This window comes from Apostichopus japonicus, chromosome 9 (assembly GCF_037975245.1).
Source record: "Apostichopus japonicus isolate 1M-3 chromosome 9, ASM3797524v1, whole genome shotgun sequence".
Lineage (NCBI taxonomy): Eukaryota > Metazoa > Echinodermata > Holothuroidea > Aspidochirotida > Stichopodidae > Apostichopus > Apostichopus japonicus.
The window spans coordinates 5,261,109-5,284,578 of record NC_092569.1 but is presented as its reverse complement, the minus strand read 5'-3'; the positions used below and the strand labels follow the sequence as shown (position 1 = coordinate 5,284,578).

Genomic DNA, 23,470 nt, shown 5'->3' with positions numbered 1-23,470 from the left:
AGGGCATCGTTAGTTCATCGTTCAAATTTCTGCAGATTACGGTTAACCTTTTCACACTTGCCTCCAAAGCAACGATTGACATACCGCAGTAAATGTTGCATAAAAGTGCACGTAAATATTCGTGATTGATTTCATGTTGGCATTCAAACGACGACTCGACAGAAAGGTGATTCGATCACGTGACTAAAGTTACTCGCCAAAAGATGGTATTGTAATACGTAACAACGGTGTATAGTTCAAGTTCATGCATCTTGTTCATATAACTCAAAATGCTGGTTAGTTCAAATTTTCCTTGTAGGTGTTTCCGTTCGACCAAATCATGAATGAACCGACCAATATTATTTAGGGGTTGGGTGGTGGTGGGGGGGGGGGGGTATAGCTACCGCACACTGTCTTTCAGCAGTTTTGGTAGGTCTATATGTTAAATTATGATAGCCCTTTAAGATGTAGCCAAATTACAATTCAAAACCAAGACCGGTCAGTGCTTTTGAAGCATGCTAGCCTGGAATAACGCCGGTGTAGCAGTACAAACTGTCGCAAATATTCCATATTCAGTATAAACTGTCCCGGTCCCACAGGACAGTTTATACTGGATTTACCAGTACGTTTGGTCTCCCCGGACCTATTGTACAAGGCCAGTTGGTACAGACTGTCTCCCCAGACAGAATATGCTATGGTTACACGGAGGGGGACATTATTTGACGGTCATATATTTTGTTGTAAATTGTGTCCCCCTGAACACAATGTCCGCCGTAGCATGTACGTCCGAGTAGCAAAAATTTAATTAGTAATGGACTCTGGCAGTATCCGTATTATTAGCAAATTGTCGCATTTCGGCTTCCGTATATTTTGCAGTAAAGTCGTGCGACAACTAAAAACGGAAAAGCTAGCAGAAAACGTGAGACAAATTGCGGATATTCTAAGAGATGAGAGCTATCCAAGTAGGTTTACAAGAATAAAACAGAGAAGAATCTTACGGAGACAAAGTCAGTCTTTCAGACTGGCTGAAAATGGAACTCTTGCGTACCGAAATTGAAGGAAAGTGTTGCTATCTAGGGCTACTCAACTCGCCCAAATCGAAGCAGCTCACACTGACTAGTGACATCTATAAGGTAATGTCTGTAACTTACAGTATAGGATACACAATATGCCTTTGGTTGTTAAATGGCGAACGGCCATTCCACAGTTAAACTATAACCAGGCCTCTAGGATCTTTTTGGTGAACAAATCATGATATTCTTTTACCACGTTTGGTTAGTTGTAAACACTCATTCGCAAAAGTCAAGCAATTGCTTGTGCAACATTATAATCAGTTGTATGCTTGAGCAAAGTTATTAGGGCCTATTTCTTTTCGTTTTGTTTACCCAATTGTTTACCCAAACAAATTTACCCAAACAAATTTTTGTGACAATTATTATAAATTTCCACCTTTAATCGCCCTGCCTATCATAAAAGATAACAACAGATTACTAAAGCTTAGAGAGCTAGTCTGGTTTGCATGCATGGGACACTATAAAATGCAGTTATTGGACTATAGCATATAGCCGAGCCTACTTCTAGAGGAAAGTGGCACTAATACTGTACATAATAAATTCACGTTCATTAATTTTGGTTGGTAAGAACAGATATTGAAGGCCTGGTAGTACTTTTTTTAGGTGTGGCATATTCTCTACATGCCAAACATCACTGCAGAAGAAAACTTCTTAAATATCTATAGACCCCAATTGTGGCCATGCAATGTGTACAATAATGGGAATATTCCATTTCAAACACTGATATAGAGTTGTAATTCAATTTTAAGGCACTTCAGCTAGAACTACCAATCCTGCAGCCCATATATTTGTGTGTTTGTTTGTTTGTGTGTTTTTTTTGGGGGGGGGGCAAAAAAACATGATATCTCCTTTGATCATGAATTTTCTTATCTCTTTGAAGGTGTTCATCTTTGCATAGATAAACCAGACAACAGAGTATGTCTATTGTCTAGATTCTATTGGAAAACTATCAACGTTGATGTAACAAGTTATGTTCAACAGGATGTCAAAGCGTCATTGTCATGTAGACCTACGAACAAGTCTCCATAGCATTCCTGTAACTGGATTATGGAAACAGGTAAATATTCAATCTGTTTTAATTGCACAGGATGTCCGCAGTATGCCGTGAAGGTTTAGTTTAGTTAATGTCATTCTTTCTGGACAAATTAAACATTTACAAGTTTAACGGTAGTCTGTATTGGCCCTAAATTTTGGCCACTTTAGTTGCTAGAAGTTTTCAAAAAGTACTTTTCTGGGGGTAATAACCCTTTAAATTGTGCTCAGACATTCTAAATGATGACACGAGATGATTGAATGTCCCAGTGAGGTAAATTTCCTTCAGGGATGTAAACATACTTACAGAATTTTGTCCAAAGTGAAAATTTGGCATATTTAGGGCCTATACAGCAAACCTTTAAGCCACACTCTGGCCTAACTGCAGAGCAACCATCAATATAGGCATGTAATTGTAAGTTGCAAAAAGTGGCGTATCATTTTACTGGTTTAGTGGTTGAAGCGATTGTAAATATATGGTACAGTATGGTGTAAGTTACATTTTCATATTTGCAAGGTAAAAATAATTGGCCTAAATCCACCAACACCCTGTTTCGATCAGATATCCCACTGTTTTTATCTAGATCTGTGTACAGCATGAAGCAATGGAATAGAACAACAGTCAAGGCAAAGCCTACAACTTGTAAAAAAAATTAAATTAGCACCTAAATGCTGTCTTCTTTCTTAACAGGTTGGTGTTGATCTTATTGGTCCTCTACCAGTGACAGCTGCCAATCGACTGTACATGATAACACTGTCTGACTTCTATTCAAAGTGGCCTGAGACTAAGGCAGTGCCTGACAAGACTGCAGCATCAACTTCTTATTTCATTACTGATGTGATGATGAGGTAAGCATGTCTTAAAATGTGAACAATTTTCTGTAGTTAGTAACTAGTTCCAATATGAATGGCATCATATCTGTTATTTGTACCATGCAAATAACTTGTAGTGCATGGCAGAATGCTGTGTTTGAGTATAACTCATTTCCAAATAGGTATTAAGCATACAGAAAGGTCACAAAGGTAGGTGAGAACCGAGAAAGTGTACTGTAAATCTTTGCAGGTTAAGTCCCCATTAACAAGTTTATATGTAAGAAGTTTTTGTTCCTATATTTACTTGCAAAGGTTCCACCTCTGGTTTTTAAGTAGCATATAGCCTGACAATTGTCGTCATTTAATTTACATCCCCAATAAGTGATTTTGGCTGGACATGTTTCACTGCAGCAGACACAGTTTATTTGTTCAAACAAATGATGAGTAAATAATTAAGACCACATTCCACAGCTAGACACCACCTTTTGTGTGTTGTTTTTCAAAAAGGTGTTGGACAGTTTGATATTGTAACCACGGGGAACTTTTCTGTTTAGAAAGTGTGAACTTATTACTGATTGGCTGTTTTGACAGGAACTTCGACAAGATAAGAGAGATAATGTATCAACTGAGTTTTGGTACCATTTCTCTGTTAGGTCCGTTGTGGAAAATTGCTAAATGTGTTTGTGTGTGTGGTGGGGGGATATTTCCTGAAACCTGGAAGAGGGACCCTCTGTTTTGGCAAAATAAGGCAATGTTTAGGTCTCTTGATGCAAAATGATGTATAATAGTACATTTTACCATAATAATGGTTAGCTAGCATTATTTGTTTTTGCATTTGGGTCATACAGAGGGTGTTTTGAACCCCCATGGATCCTGATTCAGGATAATTAATGTTTGATCGGCATTAAACAGTCATGCCATGCACACATACATCAATAGAGCACCAAAAGGCATCAAACTTCTGTTGTATCCTAGCTTAAGCTAATTTGATAAATTTCTGATATTAAATTTCATTAATATGTCACAAATGTTGTATTGGCTCATGTGGTTAAAACTTTTCAGGTTTGGTAGTGAACTGTACAATATAGCGCCAAAATTATGACATGCAATCTCCAATTAAAAAAATGGACCCACTATTCCCATAAACATGTAAGTGTCACAATAAAAGATCATCCAATTAACTCAATGCCTAAGCATAGTTCAGTTGTACACTATACAGTCTACACTTAACCAATATGGTGAATGTTAATTATCTTTGTAGTGGAGCTTACACATAACTTTTCAAGAAGATAATTTATTTTATATATGACTTACAGTGTGGCATTCACTACTCATAATATTGCTTTCAACTTTTATTTTGCACAGATTTGGTTGTACTGATATCTCATCTCTGCATGACCACCAATGGAGGGAGTATGTATGAAGTTAACAGAAGACATGTCTAGACGATTTTCTAAGCAGTTAACTTGTTACCGACAATAATCTTGTCTTTCACTCTAACATATCATCAGAGAAAACTTCGTCGGCTGCTATATGTTTAAGCAAAGACAGGCCATTGACTTTTCACTGCCAGTCGTTCGGTGGAAATCCATATATTTGCAGTTCAAGTTGAAGGGTTGTGACGCTCGAAATTCTTTATCACCTCATTACTTCATTAAATAAAAAATACGAAGGCGTGTTTCTTGGTTCTGGAAAATGTGTTCAAGATAAGTTCTCATAGTAAAACATATAACCGACCATATTCTGCTTCCTGTTGTAACTTTTGCTGTTATGGATTTCTGTGTAAGTCTTAACGAAAAACCCGTTGGATACATGAGAATCAGCTATTCTATTTTGTAATTTACAATCAAGATTTAACTTTTGACGGTATCAAGTTGCACATTAAAGCATTTTATAGGTAATCCTACTGTTTGTGGAAAGCAGTTCAAGGGGGGATTCTAATAGGGAAACTTCTGCATGGTTTTATTGAGGTCTTTACAAAACTCTAAAGAGGATGTTCTTCATGTGGATTATGAGAGTTTCAAGTACATATTGTTTGAAGAAGAGTGACAGTAGTATATCATTCTAACCAAGCAATACCTCCCTGCTTGAAGGATGCTCTAGAAAGCATGGATTATCTTTAGTTGCATCAGAGCTACAAAGGGAGAGTCATCATTCCAGTTAAATTTCCCCATGCAGGGGGTAGGAAGTGGGTGTGGGCACACAACATCAGAGGGACATTTTCTCATTCCACAACCACCACTCGTTATGCTATAAACCGATACACACCGGCCATATCACTTAAATATGATGTATGATGTGTTAGTATGTTATCAATACTATTTATTGAGATTCTTTATTGTTAACCTTGCTATAAAAAGATATGGGATGCCATTTTAAAAATAGTATGTACAGACAGTGCCCCCCCCCCCCGGCTCCTGCCTCCCTGATCCCATGTATAATCATTTTTTCACTCTTTGCCCAGTCTGATATAGATTCAGAATATTGTGTTTGTGCATGACTATCATCCAATTTCATGTTTTGATTTTTACTATATTAACTTTCTTTAAACAAACTTTTCTCTACAAGAATGACATATTTAAAGTGTGAGAAACATGATGAGACAACAAATCTAGCATATTGCATCCTGCTCTGTCCTATTTGCTTTATTCTTTCCCTTGTTTGGCTTTGTTTTGTTTCCTGTATGTTTTGCAGCTCTTTTGAAGAGAATATTGTCTAATACATCTTTTCTAATTTGAACCACTTTTGTCCAATAAGAAACCTTCATAATAAGAAACAATGAACCTTTATCACTGGAATTGCCTGGAATGCCATTTGTCTATACATATGAAGATTTGCTTCGCGCATGGCCATCACAACGGGCTTAGGGGCAGGGGGTGGGGGAATGTCCTTCCACCCTGTTGAGAGGGAGAAAACCTTGACTCGACGATTGAGTGACAAAAATAAGGAACGGTTAAAAAGTAAACAATAAAGTAGTAATGAAAGTCAATAAATAGGTGTCAAGCCCATATGGAGAGGGTTGGGCAGTGTTGACATTTTCAAGGTCAGAGAAGTATCTCCCAGCTAATTCACGGTTGTTATTAGCAAACAAAAATATTTTGGAACTCATCACAGATAGGTCACAGACTTAAGAAGACCCCTCCCCATGACACAAATTCGATAACTTACCATCCCAACTCCCCCCCCCTTATCCTTGCACTCAAAATTATGTGTATGGGCCTGAGCTTTGTATACAGCGTTGCCGATTTCATTTAGGATGTAACTTGAAAACACTCTCGGTAACTTCCCGTCCTATAATGAGCTTTACGCACGGATGAAATTTCATATTGGCTAGGCAACTCTCGTAGACCCATGAAGTACAGTTACCATACTTGCCAAAACTTACCCACTGTGTGTTAGGGAAATACGGAAAAAATGAAGTTTGGACTCCTAAAGTTCGTAATATTTTACCTCTGCAATTATCATATTTTGTTGTAGCTGTTGCATTACCTATCCCGTACCAGCCCTCCGTTGGGGAGGAAGTTAGGTTTATACTATCTCTCCCTCTGTAAAGATGACTATGAACGCAATGTAGTTGCCGAATACAAAATGCAACATATACGGAGGATAACATAGCAGCAATCACAACAAAAACATGATTAACATCTTCTGCAGATGGAAGACTTGTTTCTTTTTTTTCCCGTTCTATTTTTTGTTTTGCAGCAACGCACAACGTCTCATTTATTTCCTGTAACATTTAACTCTGACGTATGCATCTGCTCTAATTATTGATATAATGAACTCAATTGCCTTTTGAATATCGAAATGCTTAAATTTTATGCGGGACAAAATATGCTATGAAGTATTTGCGGACATTCTGTACCAGGACATTTCGTCCGGTGGGACTATATTTGCTGTGAGGGTGGGACACAATTTTCAGCAGATAATGTCCGACCGGACTAAATATGCTGGTACAAAGTGTCCGCGGAGACACTTTGTACAGGGGGACACTCTGTACTGTCACACCGGTACTGTTTTCAAAGTGTTCTAATTTCATTTCTTATTATGTTGATAGCGATGTCATAATTTTAGACGGTTTTAACAACAAACTTGACAGGCCAGTGGGTATATTGATAAACTGCGGGTACAGTATAGGCTACTAAGAGGATTATAAATACCACGTCACTATAAGGATACCCTCCTAATTACTTGACGCCTAAGCCTTCATGCTTCTATGGTTCTTGAATCTGATGTCTGTATACTGTACAGCTAAATGTACATATATATATAGGTCAGTATACTTTTAGACAGGCTTTGGACATTCTGCCCTGTAATTTAACTATATGGTTTAATGATGTTAGTTCATCTACTCTGGAAGTAGAAGACAGGGTGAGTCTGGGAGGGGAGGGGAGGGGTGATATCTGTTAAGAGCATGACAAGCTTTCCGTCTTGTTATGCATGAGTAATGTTGCTAAAGTGTATATAGTATGTAAGTAGAATACAGTTCTAGAGATACGCACAGGCGTACGTGTTTATTGGCTCTACTTCGTACGCTCGGTCCTACACAACAGAGGGAGGGGAATGGGGGAGGGGATAAGGGGAGGGTAAGGGAAGGGGTCAGGGGAAGGGGAAGGGGTAAGTGGAAGGGTGGAAGGGGAGGTTAAACCTTTTCAAAAAGAATAGGAAAGTACTTTACTCGCGATTCTTCTTTTTTAAGTTGTTCCTTTATCCAACAAAGAGAATAATAAGATAACGTTATTTTATATCTGGTTGTATCAGGATTCATAATCTATATATAGTCCCACATCTATTTAGTATTGGCTACCTATAGAGGGTTCTCTTTTTTTGAGAAACATACAGTGTAACTAAGTAATTTTTATTTATTGCTTCGACTTCGACTGGACACGTATGCAACAGTTGATCTTAGACCGAAGGAATCAGTTACCGAACTTCACACAACTGACAGGCACGTACAGTTATTATAACCCTGTGAAGTCGTGGGAAAGCTATACCGTATAGCATTCCAAAAGAAGTAGAAAATAATGAAATTGAAGTTGTACATAAGAGGGAAACGTTTACAGTGAATCCCTCCTATACCAGCAAATCAGCTCTCATTGTTACTAATTTCGTACAACCTATTTAAAGAAGTAGCTGGTCGGGGTTTCATATAACGAAATCTCAGCCTTCACACCAGACAGCCAGCTAGGATTACTTTATCGAGATAAGTGGAAAAGTCTGTTAAAATCCCATTGAAGTCACAGTGAGAGTATACTCATAGTCCAGTACTATAGTATATATAGTTGCTGTCGGCTGTTTGCAGGGTCACCAACTTTACAGCCAGAACTATATATGGTAAATGTCAGAGAACCACCTTAAAGATATGAACAACATTGTCCTAATCACTCTAATAGGCAATAGAAATCATAAAAATATCTATACAACTCTCATCAAAATCCATCAAAGATTGACCAGTTACAAGTCTTTTCTCAAATCTAGTTTTATTTATGAATAAATATTAACTAATTATGTACAATGATGATGGATAGGGATTGACTGCCTTATTTTCTGTTATGTTATATCCCTTTATTTTCATAACCTTCGTTTCAAGGAAACTGAACACAGATTAGCTGCCCAAGGCTTATTATTTTAAATATTTTATTGTCATCTTTGAAAAGAGGAACATCACAGTACTCCAATGATATATGTAGGCTTGTAATTAGGGGTTAACTTATGAAGGGCAAAGAAGATATTTTGATGAGCGCAACACTCCTCGTCGTGGTTTGCACGTATTTAATGAGCTTCCCAGATTTATCAAAACTTCAAATGTAACTTCAAATGTAAATATATATATATATATATATATATATATATATATATATATATATATATATATATATATGTATATATATATATATATATATATATATATATATATAGGTCAAAAAAAAGTTGAAAATTTGTGAAAATTATATATATATATATATTATATATATATATATATAAATATATATATATATATAAATATATATATATATATATATATATATATAAATATATATATATATATGTATATATATATTTGTATATATATATTTTCACATGTATATATATATTTTCATATGTATATATATATTTTCACAAATTTTCAACTATATATATATATATATATATATATATATATATATATATATATATATATATAGGTAAAAAAAAGTTGAAAATTTGTGAAAATTCTAGGAAACGAATCGTGTACTCTATATATTCAAAGGAAGATGTCGGCTGCCGGCAATAACCTGGAATATCTTTAATTAAATGAAGTTACCAATCGCACAAACGAAGTGGGAAGAGAAAACTACATTAAGAAGACATAATGTAATGTGTACATACATACCAGGCCTACGTACCACACAGTGTTCCTCAAAAATGCCTGAGCATGTAGCCTCTTATTGTCTGCCCATATTTGCATTTCGCCCGCAACACGCTAAAGGCAGTGGTTGTAAATGGGCTCAGCTGGGGGGGGGGGGGGCGTTAACTCACTGGGTTATGACAGACATTTTCCATGGAACTTCTTATGACACATTACCATAGGCTCGCATCACAGCAGGCAAGCATTGGTGTTAAATCATGGAGTACTATAGCAATTCGAAGAAGTCAGTTTATAGACACGTGACGTGACAGTTTAGTAAGGAATTGGAAGAGTTTTGTGCAGCACTCTGGTAATTGCGCTTATCTTACTGGTAAGAAGACGTCAACCCACGTAAAAACGTCACAACATGATTTGCAATGTAAGCGGCAACATGCGCTATACTATGTCTGTATGTAGTCCGCTTGAAAGCAGTCTGTTCCGTTTGCAGCTTTGATCACTGAGGTCTGAAATACATGAGCAAAATCAAGACAAAACACACAACACCCTCCCCCTTACACCCCTTCACATAACTTATGGCAGCTACCTTTTTTTTTGCTCCGGCCCCTCCCCCTCCACCCCCGCCCCCTTAAAAAAAATGACTACATAAAGCTAGATTGTTGTATTGTAAAACAAAATCCGATCAAGTTAATTACAAGTATGCAAATAAAGGTTTAGCTTAAAAAAAGTGTATTGTAATCCTTTCGAAATATTTAGTCAAAGTTACAAAACTTATCATCTTATTTTCTTTTCAAACATGGAAGGTTGTTTTCAAGAAAAACAATTAATTTGCATACAATGGTAGACTACGGTACGTTTCAAACTAGTAGCGGCATGCCTGCTGCTGTTAGACCCGCAACTATATATAGGTGTTCGTGCTATACGAACCTAAATATAAAACAGGTGAACTCACTATTAGTCATATTAATAATATTAATAATTTTTCAACGGAATAACTGGACTTTTGCTGAAGTAATATGATAGCTTATCCGCTTGTTAAACTTGTTTCTTTTTCAGCAATCTTATCCTCCTATATACGGCGCTCCAACCCCTTCTGCAACCCCCTTACACCAATCCCATCCCTCGTCCGTAACTTACTTTCAGAATGCTGTGCGATAAGAAAACGGTTGTATGAGAGTCCCTGATACAACCAAACCACCAACATTATTGTTTAGGGGGGAGCCGGGGTGGGGGAGCGGGTTGGGGGGGGGGGAGAAAACAAAGAAAAGAGGAAGAAGAAAAGTTAAAAATACGACAAAGGAAGGTCATGAGTGGATCGGTTGTATGAAAGTTACTAAATAGGTGCCAAAAAGAAAGACAGGGGTATCGACGTGCCCATCTGACACATTTGTGGAACAGTTTTGAGCACCACTGCTGCACTACAATTAGAAAAGCATTGCGTTACTACATGTCTCGGAGAATAAGTGTACGTTAAACTTTTGTTGTAATAACTTTGGTTATTTATCATAATTATTAATTATGTATTTCTTATTGTTTGTACAAAAGCTGGTATACATTTTTGCTCTGGGTGAGCAATTTGCAATTTTCCCATAACAAGCATTTTGCGATGCTTCACAGGGGCGAATCCATGACTTTAAAAATACGAGGGGTATAATCCTGGGGTCGTTGAAGCCCGATCCCTTGTAGGAGAAGGGGGGGGGGTCGTCGCCCACAAATTAATAACATCTTAGACATGACTATGTGTGCATTCTGAGGGAAAATTTAGGTTATGAATTAGGTCCATAATTAGTTGTACACGAAAGGACATATGCTAATAAGTAATAGTCATAACGCCTTTTCATTCTCGTGCGGGCTGGAAAAGGTAGTATACACCCACCCACCCCTTTTCTGGAACCTGCTGGATACAAATTTATACTCAAACATCAAGAAATAGAACCTCGGCTAACACAGTTCAAAAGTTAACCATATATAGAAGCATTACAGATTAACAGCGTGTTTGATATAGACATAATGATCAGCTGTGTAGCCTTATACAGGCATTAGTCATCATACAGTGAGTGAGTGTGCAATGTGTCAGAAAGTTACGGTATCAATTCTCCGAAATAATCTACTTGCTGCTATTATAGTCGGTCAATTAGTCTGCTTCCCGGGCATTGACACTGATTTCCACAATTTGCCATCCCGGTTGACCTTGAAAGTAAATCACGTGATACGGTATTCATCATAGACACATAGCGTAGTGTACATAATCTTGTACACATATATATGAGCAATATTTACTTTTTTCTGCCAGTTTAGACGTACACAAACATCCAAAGCACCGCTTAGACTATGTTTAGTGTCCTATCAAACATGGACTGTATAGTATATACAGAGATTGAAGATTTACGCAGAAACTCACCTATAGTGTTTATTAAACTATGTTTACTTTGTGGAGAATATCTGGCAACGAAAAGGCGATTACAGGTGTGCAGAGGACATAGCAGAAGTCGACCTATAATTGGAGTCTGGTTGATATTGCTAGAAAATGATAGAAATTTTCATTGGCTCATAACTCGCCACAATTCTTTTTTTCAGTTTCAAATAAACACTCAGGTGGCATGTATACGATGGGGTAAAGTAAACTTAGAACTAAGGCATGTGATAATGAGTTCACGGGGTAGACACCGGTCATGACTCTGCTATACTGAAGTTAAAAGAGACACAAGCCCTCATTGATGATCTTTGTGGTAGAAATAACTGTCGTGAACAACTTCCACTGAAGGCTGAAGACTTGATCAAGTCTAAATATGACATCATCGAGCCACATGTGCTTTAATTCTTTATGTTTTTCTTTATTTATTAAAATGATTATAATATGTTTATATATCTGTAATGGACTTGGGGTTTTCATATGCTGAATCTAAAATATATCAACCCCCCTCTTAACATGACCTCATGATGACATCAGTTTTCAGTGTTAACACTGTTAACATACTACCTTGAAAGTATGAAAATCAGAAGAACGAGAAAGTATAACAGGTTTCAGATCCTAGTAACATTATGACAGATCACAGATTAACACAATGACAACTCACAGACACGACTTATAAACAAGAATATCTCCCAAATGGAACAAGATTTTCCTTAGTTGGCTGGTGGAGTTGTTCTACACAAAGATCATATGTAGTGCATCTACGCGGAAAAGTCGAAACCAAGCTATGAAGGGAAGTAACCCTTTGCTCGGTCTGTAACAGGGGTCTTCAATAGGCGGACCGTGCATGGGCCACATGGGCCACAAATGATTATTATATGTTTATGTATCTGTAATGGGCTTGGGGTTTTCATATGCTGAATCAAATATCAATCCTCTTAACATGACCTCATGATGACATCATATACATCCACGCGGAAAAGTCAAAACCAAGCTATGAAGGGAAGTAACCCTTTGCTCTCTGTATGTAACAGGGGGTTTTCAATAGGCGGACCGTACATGGGCCACATCAAAATGCATCAGAATTCATTTTTATGTCCATGCGTGTGTGTAGGTGATAATGAATGGCATTTATTGTGGGACAATATACCATCCTGAACGTATAGTAGTTGTGAGCTTTTCTTTTTAAAAGTTCCATAATTTTCATGTACTTTTAACCATACCATATCTTAGGCCTATACCAAACCGCAGTATCTATTACGGAGAGCTGTCTTGTATGACATCATCTTCCATGAATATTACCATAAATTTACATATAAATGACACGAACATGTTTATTCATGACTAAACTATTGATGATAGAGGACCACACGTATGTTTATGTATCTTTCTACAATAGTAAATCGGAATGGTAAGTTACTTCTAATTACGAAAAGAGAATTGACCAATGATCTCTGCCTTTCGCCAGTTGGGTCTGCTGTAATTATTTATTATTAATTTTTTTTTCTTTGGGAAGAGTGAGGCCCTCCAGCAGACGAATATATATAGAAGGAAATACATTCCTTGCATAATAAACGACTTTATCAAGTTCACGAACAGGGTGGTCTGTAACTGTGGTGCCTCAGTAAGAAGTAAACAGAGATGGTTCGTAACCTATAGCAGGATTAAGGTCAATGCTGCTACAATGTTAATGATTTCAACAAACTGTTAAGAGACAAACAAGTACCCTTCTCACCCATCAACACAATCACGTGGTCGCTCTCTAATCCCTTCTGGAGTACAGTTCCGAAAAACAAATACATTGGTAGGAATGTCAACAACAGTTTAAAGCCACACGTGAATGTATCGTATACAAGAGAGAGGCACTGTTACCATGTTAGTACACGGGATTAGACCATTTATTTGTCATCTGAAAACTATTTTAGCAGAATCCCTCGCAGAATGACGAAGAGCACTTACAGTAGAATCGTAGGTTTGCTTAGCGTCCTTTCGTTATATAGATATCCCAAAGACCTTGAAGAAAAGGGAGCAAGTTAGACCGTAAACAAGCCGTTCAACAGCTCGGGCATTATATGTGGATCTTCACTAAAGTGATGATCCTACTTACTGTAGACCAAGTCCTGTCGACAGGGGCAGTGTTTATACCGTATATAGTCGCTACATATGTAGTCCAAACTGAGACAACACATTGACAGCAGTGCATGGGCAATAACAGCCCTTCCCCCATTGCGATGTAACACAAACCCGCGCTGTTCGACCCCATAGGTGGTGGATGGGGGGGTGGGGCTGACAGGAAACGGTGTATCAGGAGTATAGCAAACGTGGACAGGAAGATGAGAAAGGGAGAAGGGTGGATGAATCAGCTAATATGTTGGACCACATCAAGGAGAGAAACAACATAATTGTTGCCTATTAATTGCGCAATCACATGACTTACGTGGTTGCAAGGACAGACGATCGGTAGTACACCACAGGACCGATATAACCGATAAAGGTACCCATGAAGAAAAATCGTCGTCACCATGGTTTCCAACAAAACAAAACAAGTATAAGACATCGATTAAGTATAATATTGCTGAAAATACTGTACCGTACCTGATAGAGTCATGGGAACATAAATCACAGACCACGTGCATTTGATTTTAAAATTAGCTTCAGGGAACAAGTCTGGCCTCTGCCCAGGTCAGGCTTGCCCTATAGTATTCTTGCAGTATGCTGAGAGTCCCATTCCCATGCATGTATACACGCCTATATATACTACGTTGACATAGTATATAGTATAGTTGCGGGCAAGGACTAATGAATGTCGTCGGTCTTTCTATTCTGATGATGGTTTTGAGCGATTCCAGTATATGAGTGCCTAGCGGATGTTTTACATAAATTTGTACCCCACCTAATTCATGACCTCCTGATCCTTGGGAGTTTTGTTCACAAGAATCCTACGGCGATGAGAATATATTGTACCAAATCTGCATATGCTCTATATGGTCCTATATTCTATCGCGTATACTTCTATACTGTACCAGCTGTCACGGGTCAACCAACTTTTACACCTTGGAAGGGTGATACCTTTTCTCTCTCTCGTATACTAGAGCCCTTCTACAACCAAAACAAAAACACACAAAGATATTTTATTGTCTTTTGCTCTACGTTTAATTACTTTAAACAATTAACCTATTAGTGTGATGCATCACAAATTACAATATTCCGACACAAAAATACCTTAAATTATCTTACTAAAATATACGCCGCGCCCTTATCATTTAACTTATGTCTCAATCAATTCTTGCACTCTTATAATATTAATCTCTTATTTTGTTATTCTCTTTCTTTTAATTCTTATTTCTTAATTTAGGCTTCCCTTTTTGTCGTTAAAAGACGCTAGGTTATGGATCAACGTTCAATGGCAAGTCAGCTTAAATTCCCAAAATATCACATGCATAACAACGTAAATATATCTTTCGCCTAATCATTTGTTAAAAATGCATCGAGCTATTGGACTGTCCAGGAGCGTCTAGAAGTTCAGAAGTAATGTTCGGGTATCTGTCAGTTCGTTGAACGATTAAAACATCTGCCAATTATGACAAAGTCACGTGCTAATAATTCACGGTTCGCCAACACAGTTTCAAACCTCCATGAGAACCGGCAACGTCTCGATGTTCACCCGTCCTCGTGACCGGGGCGTGAAATGGAGACCAATAATCGAGCGAGCGACGTCACTCGTGTCCCAGCCCAAAGTTAAAAGCCTGAAAACAACATCAAACACTAAAACACGATGTGATACTTGTCAAAACTGTCAAAATACTGTTTCGAGCCTGAACGTTCAATCGTCTTATGTTGACTTTGACGTTGCAACTCGAAAACGATAATTATATAAGGGATTTAAAGAGCAGTACTTCCAACGTACATTACTACTCTATCACTAATCTCTCTATAATGCTCCCTAAATACAATACTCCTACAGGATGAAATACAGATGACATTTATTACCCTTCTTCGGCCACCGAATATTAAAACCACAGTGAATCAGTCTGTCGACCCGAATCACGACCCTAATTAACATACCAATTCACCCCATGTCAGGGATGACCAAAAACAACCCTATCAAGCTAGTGACAGTCAGTACACACAATAATCTTTATTGCTACTACACATTCCTAATATTGTAATACAGTATTTCTCTCTCTAAGGGAAAAGAAAACGTGTAACTCACCATTTAGATGGAAAAATGGCTCTAAACACACAACAGGAAACTGGTCTCGACAAGCGTCTGGCGTCTCGACATCAGGCAGAAACTCCTCCTAATAAAGCTCTAATCTACCTTCGCTATACTCTGACGCCCTTGCTCAGATATTATATATAACCCTTGAAAGTGATTTTGGCAACGAGGCAGCTTTCTAGCTGTTGCGAAAACTAACGCAGTCAGACCGTTGGGGAAAAGACACGTTACATGGCAAAGGTCTACGATGGACTGTACCCAACTTTTCTCTGGTGTGGCTCCATACGACAATGACACTATACCCGCACATACCTTGGTTCTTTCACTATCCTACCCCTTTTGTTACCAACGTCTTCGCGCTATACAAAGCAAAGCAGGAAGCTAATTACTACCAGCCTGAAATTCAGACTACAAGACAATTACGTAACACGCCTAAAATTTCGTAACGCACCTATGCGTAGCGCTCATTCTTGCCCTACATATCTACAAACAAAAGCAAACTACGGCGGACTTGTTGGACCGCAAAACACAACAACTCCCTAGCCTACGGAGGATTCAAATTTCCCTCAAAAACTTGACAAAACTCCCCCCTTAAGAAAATGTTATACCTATAACTTTTCCTTGGGAAATTTACGCGATAGCCCTACTAAGAAAATCTGCGCCGATATTGTCTCGACCTTTAATGACCCTGATATGGTATCGATAGTGCTGTAATATCAATGCCCAACGCATTATGCGCCCATTTGCGACCTTAGATTTTTGAATGCATTTGAGGGGTTTATGATCGGTCTCGATAACAAAGTTTGTGCCATAAAGATATGGTTCGAATTTCTCAACTGCCCACACAATCGCATAACATTCCCTCTCAATTACAGAGTAATTCTTCTGAGCATTGGTGAACTTTTTGCTTGCGTATGCAACTGGAAACTTTACCTCCTCACTTTCTTGGAGCAATACAGCGGCCATACCAACATCACTGGCATCAGTTCTTAATATGAATTGTTTCTCCAAGTCGGGTAGATGAAGTATCGGAGAGTCGCATAGTTTATGTTTTAGAGACCGGAATGATCGCTCTTGTGCCTCCTCCCATCGTATCTTGTTGGGTTCACCCTTTTTCAATTTATCTGTTAGGGGTATTGCTACTTCCGCATAGTTTGGAATGAACGACCGATAATATCCGGCAAGACCGAGAAAGGACCTTAATTGGGATTTAGTTTGAGGTCGGGGTGCATCCTTAATTGCTTCTAGTTTTTCTGGTCTTGGGGAAATCTTTCCTTTACAGACTATATGCCCCAAAAACTCGACCTCGCCATATCCAACACAGCATTTTGATGGTTTTGCTGTCAAATTATGCTCCCTCAGGCGCTTCAAGATCTCTTCAAGTGCAGTTAAATGATCTTCGAAAGTGGCAGTGTGAACCAAAATATCATCTATGTAATTGTCAACATTTGGGATTCCTTTCAGTAGTTTTCTCATGACACGACTGAACGTAGCTGCCGAGTTGATTAACCCAAACGGCATCGTGTTAAATTGGTATAAACCATGGTGTGTGATGAAAGCAGTCAACGGCTTTACTTCATCTTTGACTGGTATCTGCCAATACCCTTTTGATAAATCCAATTTGGTAAAGAAACAATCTTTTGCAAGTTTTGTGAAGATTTCTGAAATATCAGGGATTGGTTCAGCATCAAATATAGTTTTCGCATTCAATGCCCTATAATCGACACAGTACCTGTTTGTGCCGTCAGACTTCTTAACAATGACCAACGGACTCGCATATGGACTGTCACTGTGCTCTATTACACCAATTTCTAACATTTGGCCAAGTTCTGTTTGAATTTCATGCCTTAAGCCATGGGGTGCAGGATACGCCTTTTTTCTTACAGGTTCCTCGTCGATGAGTTTGATGTCATGCTCACCAAGGTTTGTTTTTCCTGGTAAGTCCGTGAATACATCAGGATAACTGAAAATCAACTGTTCAATTTTGTGAATTTGGCCTTCTGAAAGATTCGTATTAACATGGACATCAGTTACTTTCTCTTTCGGAGTTACAATTGGGAGACCTATCATGTCATTCTTGGAAGCAAGATTACACTCGTGATCTAGAGTTACCACATCCTCGTTAATTACTGGCGCTTCAGTCAACTCCAACAATTCTGACACATAAATTGGTGAATTTCCGACTACCTGGGAGGTTGACCTAAAGTACTTTTTCAACATGTTTATGTGGTAGGTCTTTTGCACATGTCCCATATCGATAGTGTAATCGACCTCATTCACGACCTTTGACACGACATAGGGACCTTTCCATTGCATTAATAGTTTATTTTGATCTGTTGGCAGTAAGAGCAACACTTCGTCACCCACAACAAGCTTTCTTAGTTTGGTTTTCCTATCATAGTAGGATTTGTACTTTGCCTGAGATTTTTGCAACTCTTTGCGAGCTAGTCTACACGTTTCACTCAGCCTTTGTTTGAGATCCATGACGTATTGATACGTGTTTCGGGTTTCAGTTTCTTCAGTTTCATTCGTCCACAGTTCTTTTAGGATTTGCATTGGGCCTCTTACAGTCCTACCATAAAGAAGTTCGAATGGGGAGAATTTGGTCGAGCCCTGTGGTGTCTCTCTATAGGCAAATAGGAGCGGGTCAATGTACCGATCCCAATCTTTAGGGCGCTCATCACACATTTTGCGTAACATAGATTTCAAGGTGGCGTTGAATCTTTCGACCAAGCCATTGCACCTAGGATTGTACGGGGTTGTAGTTAACTGATCAATGGAGAGGAGTCTTCCTACTTCCTTCATTACGTTAGAAATGAATTGTGGACCTTGATCGGTAAGAATTTCATGCGGAAATCCGACCCTGGAGAATATATTTAGCAATTCCTCAGCTACCTTTTCGGATTCAATCGACTTCATAGGGGCAGCTTCGGGGTAGCGCGTCGCATAGTCAACTAGCACTAAGATGTAGCGATGGCCGCGTTCAGATGATGGGAATATGGGACCGACAATATCAGCTGCCACGCGCTGAAATGGCACATCAATAATTGGGGAAGAGCCTAGTGGTACCCTAGAGACTTTACCTTTTGGGGTCGTGCGCTGGCACAGGTCACATGATCTACAAAAACGCCGTACATCCGCCTGAAGCGCAGGCCAAAAAAAATTGGACAGAATCCGATCGACAGTCTTCTGTGTACCTAAATGGCCGCCAAGGAGCGATTCGTGAGCGATACTCATGACGCTTTGCCTCAATTTTGTGGGCACAACAACTTGCCGAATTGTAGCGTCGCCTGGTTTGCCTGGATTCGAAAATTCTCTGCAGAGAATACCATTTCGCATGACAAAAGTCGCAGAACTACCGCTTTTGTGCTTGACAATTTGACCTATTTTCTCACGGACCTTCGATAAGGAGGGGTCACTTTGCTGCTGCTTTTTGAGCTCATCCGCGTCCACAATGTCCGGCATAGGTTCTTTTACTTTAAGTGGTTTAAATGGCTTCTCTTTTGCTTGGCTACGCGTCTGCACCGCACCTACGATTTCTGGGGGGTCGCACTTCGAATTTTGTGGTTCCCATTTAGGATCTGGTTGCCATGGTAAACACGCACCAGGGATATTACCGATCAGTACATCACACGTGGGGTTATCCACACATGCTGCTGAGACCGTGCCAACATAGTAGGAAGAATCAATTGGGACAGATGCTACTGGAACATAGCGTATAGTTTGATCAGCAAGTACACAAGGGACAAATTCACCTGTGAGCATATCTGGGGAGACCAATGCGCGCTTGACTACAACGCCATTACAACCAGTATCACGGAGTACTTGCACCTTCACATCGCCAATGAATCCCACAGCTACTGGCATGTTTGTTTCGACTAATTTAGAAACTGCACTTACAATAGGTATTGTGTATCCACACTTAAGTTCCAAACGATCGTTTACTAACACGTCATCTGTTGGCCTATCCACTCTAGCAAACGAAATCATGGTGGGGGTTTCAGCTTCGCTGGATGGTTGATCCCTCCCATCACCCTCTACTCCATCAATGTCCGGTTGGTCAACTTCATCAAGTTCACAACTCGTTCGAACAATGTCAACAAGCATCGCCATAGTTGGAACAAACGATTTGGGGGCCAGCCTACATCGTTTCCAAAAATGACCCGGTTTTCTGCAATAATAGCATACTGCCGTTTTCCTGGGCACAGACGATTGATTTCTTGGGGGTTGTTTAACTGCCTCTGTTTTAGGTCTGTAATCAACCACATTACTGAATGGATTTCTCATTCGACCCCATCCCTTATGGACATCCAAATATCCATCAGCTAGTTTAGAAGCATCGCTAAGATTTTTTGGTTTTCTTTCTTTAATGAAAATTGCCAGCTCTGTTGGGATAGCCTGATATAATTGATCCAACACCAAATGCTCTCTAAGAGTATCATATTCGTGTTTTACCTTGGAGGTATCAATCCATCTATCAAAGTATTTGCATAGTTTTGACACAAACTGGGTTGCCGTTTCATTCTTGTCTGGTTTTGAAGATCTGAATTTGATTTTGTAGCCATCAGGAGTTAGATTGTATCTACGCAACAACGCTAGCTTCAACCTATCGTAATCGTTAGCCTCGCTACTAGGAAGCGTACCATAAGTAAACAGTGCCTTACCAGTCAAAAGCGACGAGAGATTTATCGCCCAGTCCTGCCTTTCCCATTTCTGCGCACCCGCGTACCTTTCAAAACGATCTAAATAGGCATCCAAGTCATCGCTTTCACTGAAGCATGGTAGCTTCGGTGGTTTGGCTTTTTGTGTCACCGTCCTATGAGCATCACCAGAGTTGCCACTTGTAGCATTTTCTTTCTTAAGTGATTCTAGGTCAATTTGCAATTGCAACAATTCTCTATCTTCTGATCTACGCTGCCTTTCTTCATCGCGACGAAGTTTACATTTGTCACTTTCATTCATCACGAATGTTTGCAAATCGGACCCCTCGAGTCCAAATGAAGATCCTATTTCTACAAGTTTTTGGATTTCCAGATCCCCAATTTTGGCCATGACTCCTAATGAAGGACATACACCAAATACACAAGTAATCACGATTAAACTCACGATATACAGAGAACTTGAAATAGAACCACTGGAGTTGCCAATGTCCCACGAACGAGAGACGCCGAGACGCTTGGTCCAGACCAGCCTCCTGAAAAGCAACGGAAACATGAACAATTAGTAATCTCAATACAGAATAAGATAATATGGACCCTTTCGTACACCTATTTGAACAAGTGAGAGAATTAAATTTCCCGGACAGGCCCCCATTTGTCACGGGTCAACCAACTTTTACACCTTGGAAGGGTGATACCTTTTCTCTCTCTCGTATACTAGAGCCCTTCTACAACCAAAACAAAAACACACAAAGATATTTTATTGTCTTTTGCTCTACGTTTAATTACTTTAAACAATTAACCTATTAGTGTGATGCATCACAAATTACAATATTCCGACACAAAAATACCTTAAATTATCTTACTAAAATATACGCCGCGCCCTTATCATTTAACTTATGTCTCAATCAATTCTTGCACTCTTATAATATTAATCTCTTATTTTGTTATTCTCTTTCTTTTAATTCTTATTTCTTAATTTAGGCTTCCCTTTTTGTCGTTAAAAGACGCTAGGTTATGGATCAACGTTCAATGGCAAGTCAGCTTAAATTCCCAAAATATCACATGCATAACAACGTAAATATATCTTTCGCCTAATCATTTGTTAAAAATGCATCGAGCTATTGGACTGTCCAGGAGCGTCTAGAAGTTCAGAAGTAATGTTCGGGTATCTGTCAGTTCGTTGAACGATTAAAACATCTGCCAATTATGACAAAGTCACGTGCTAATAATTCACGGTTCGCCAACACAGTTTCAAACCTCCATGAGAACCGGCAACGTCTCGATGTTCACCCGTCCTCGTGACCGGGGCGTGAAATGGAGACCAATAATCGAGCGAGCGACGTCACTCGTGTCCCAGCCCAAAGTTAAAAGCCTGAAAACAACATCAAACACTAAAACACGATGTGATACTTGTCAAAACTGTCAAAATACTGTTTCGAGCCTGAACGTTCAATCGTCTTATGTTGACTTTGACGTTGCAACTCGAAAACGATAATTATATAAGGGATTTAAAGAGCAGTACTTCCAACGTACATTACTACTCTATCACTAATCTCTCTATAATGCTCCCTAAATACAATACTCCTACAGGATGAAATACAGATGACATTTATTACCCTTCTTCGGCCACCGAATATTAAAACCACAGTGAATCAGTCTGTCGACCCGAATCACGACCCTAATTAACATACCAATTCACCCCATGTCAGGGATGACCAAAAACAACCCTATCAAGCTAGTGACAGTCAGTACACACAATAATCTTTATTGCTACTACACATTCCTAATATTGTAATACAGTATTTCTCTCTCTAAGGGAAAAGAAAACGTGTAACTCACCATTTAGATGGAAAAATGGCTCTAAACACACAACAGGAAACTGGTCTCGACAAGCGTCTGGCGTCTCGACATCAGGCAGAAACTCCTCCTAATAAAGCTCTAATCTACCTTCGCTATACTCTGACGCCCTTGCTCAGATATTATATATAACCCTTGAAAGTGATTTTGGCAACGAGGCAGCTTTCTAGCTGTTGCGAAAACTAACGCAGTCAGACCGTTGGGGAAAAGACACGTTACATGGCAAAGGTCTACGATGGACTGTACCCAACTTTTCTCTGGTGTGGCTCCATACGACAATGACACTATACCCGCACATACCTTGGTTCTTTCACTATCCTACCCCTTTTGTTACCAACGTCTTCGCGCTATACAAAGCAAAGCAGGAAGCTAATTACTACCAGCCTGAAATTCAGACTACAAGACAATTACGTAACACGCCTAAAATTTCGTAACGCACCTATGCGTAGCGCTCATTCTTGCCCTACATATCTACAAACAAAAGCAAACTACGGCGGACTTGTTGGACCGCAAAACACAACAACTCCCTAGCCTACGGAGGATTCAAATTTCCCTCAAAAACTTGACACCAGCTATATCTTCAAAGTTTGAAGTGTGGTGGGGAGATAGGTGAGAAGGGTGCGGGGGGGGGGGGTTGAGGTACGGCGATCCAATAAACTGTATTGTGAAAATAAATTAGCCCTCTTATCGGCTGGGATCGTACAACATTGCGTTGAAGTGTCGTTTCATAACAAACAAATAAACAAACAAATTAAAGTACCAATTTACAATTGAGTGCTTGTGGAATCTTTCTTGATGAACATTGCCATCAAATATGCCAGAAGGAATCCCAAAATGGTCATCACCTCTCAACCATTTACAACTTTTTTAGTCTACCCTAAAGGCAGCTTGTCTCCTCGGAAATACATTTATTGGAATACATTCAATAATACCATTTGTACCTTTTCAATATCTGACTGTACAGTAATGTCTGGCGCAGTGTGACATTGCAGAAACTTGCACACCGGACAACAATTGCAAGTTTCCTGTACAGACACTACTGCTAATTTTGATAATGGGGAACAACGCCCAACCCCACCC

At 39.1% G+C, this 23,470-nt stretch overlaps 1 protein-coding gene and 1 long non-coding RNA gene across 6 annotated transcripts; one reads left to right on the top strand and one right to left on the bottom strand.

The window, feature by feature from the left end:
- The first annotated feature begins 512 nt into the window (after window positions 1–512).
- Window positions 513–5,511, top strand: LOC139974051 (uncharacterized). The gene is made up of 4 exons (XR_011795375.1): window positions 513–1,112; window positions 1,933–2,109; window positions 2,776–2,933; window positions 4,263–5,511. It is a non-coding gene; the product is annotated as an uncharacterized lncRNA (long non-coding RNA).
- Window positions 5,512–14,685: 9,174 nt separating this feature from the next.
- LOC139973879 (uncharacterized) lies at window positions 14,686–22,954 on the bottom strand. Of its 5 annotated transcripts, none has more exons than XR_011795348.1 (2): window positions 15,867–22,954; window positions 14,686–15,418 (listed from the first exon to the last, which is right to left on the bottom strand). XR_011795348.1 is itself a non-coding variant. In XM_071980765.1 (2 exons), the coding sequence occupies exon 2, from the start codon at window positions 20,922–20,924 to the stop codon at window positions 16,503–16,505; it is 4,422 nt and encodes a 1,473-aa protein (XP_071836866.1). In that variant the 5' UTR covers window positions 20,925–21,066; window positions 21,791–22,954; the 3' UTR covers window positions 14,686–16,502. The 5 variants fall into 5 exon arrangements, 3 of the variants coding, with proteins under 3 accessions (XP_071836866.1, XP_071836865.1, XP_071836864.1); XR_011795347.1 differs by having other exon boundaries at window positions 14,686–15,399; XM_071980765.1 differs by having other exon boundaries at window positions 14,686–21,066; window positions 21,791–22,954.
- Between the last annotated feature and the right edge of the window lie 516 nt (window positions 22,955–23,470).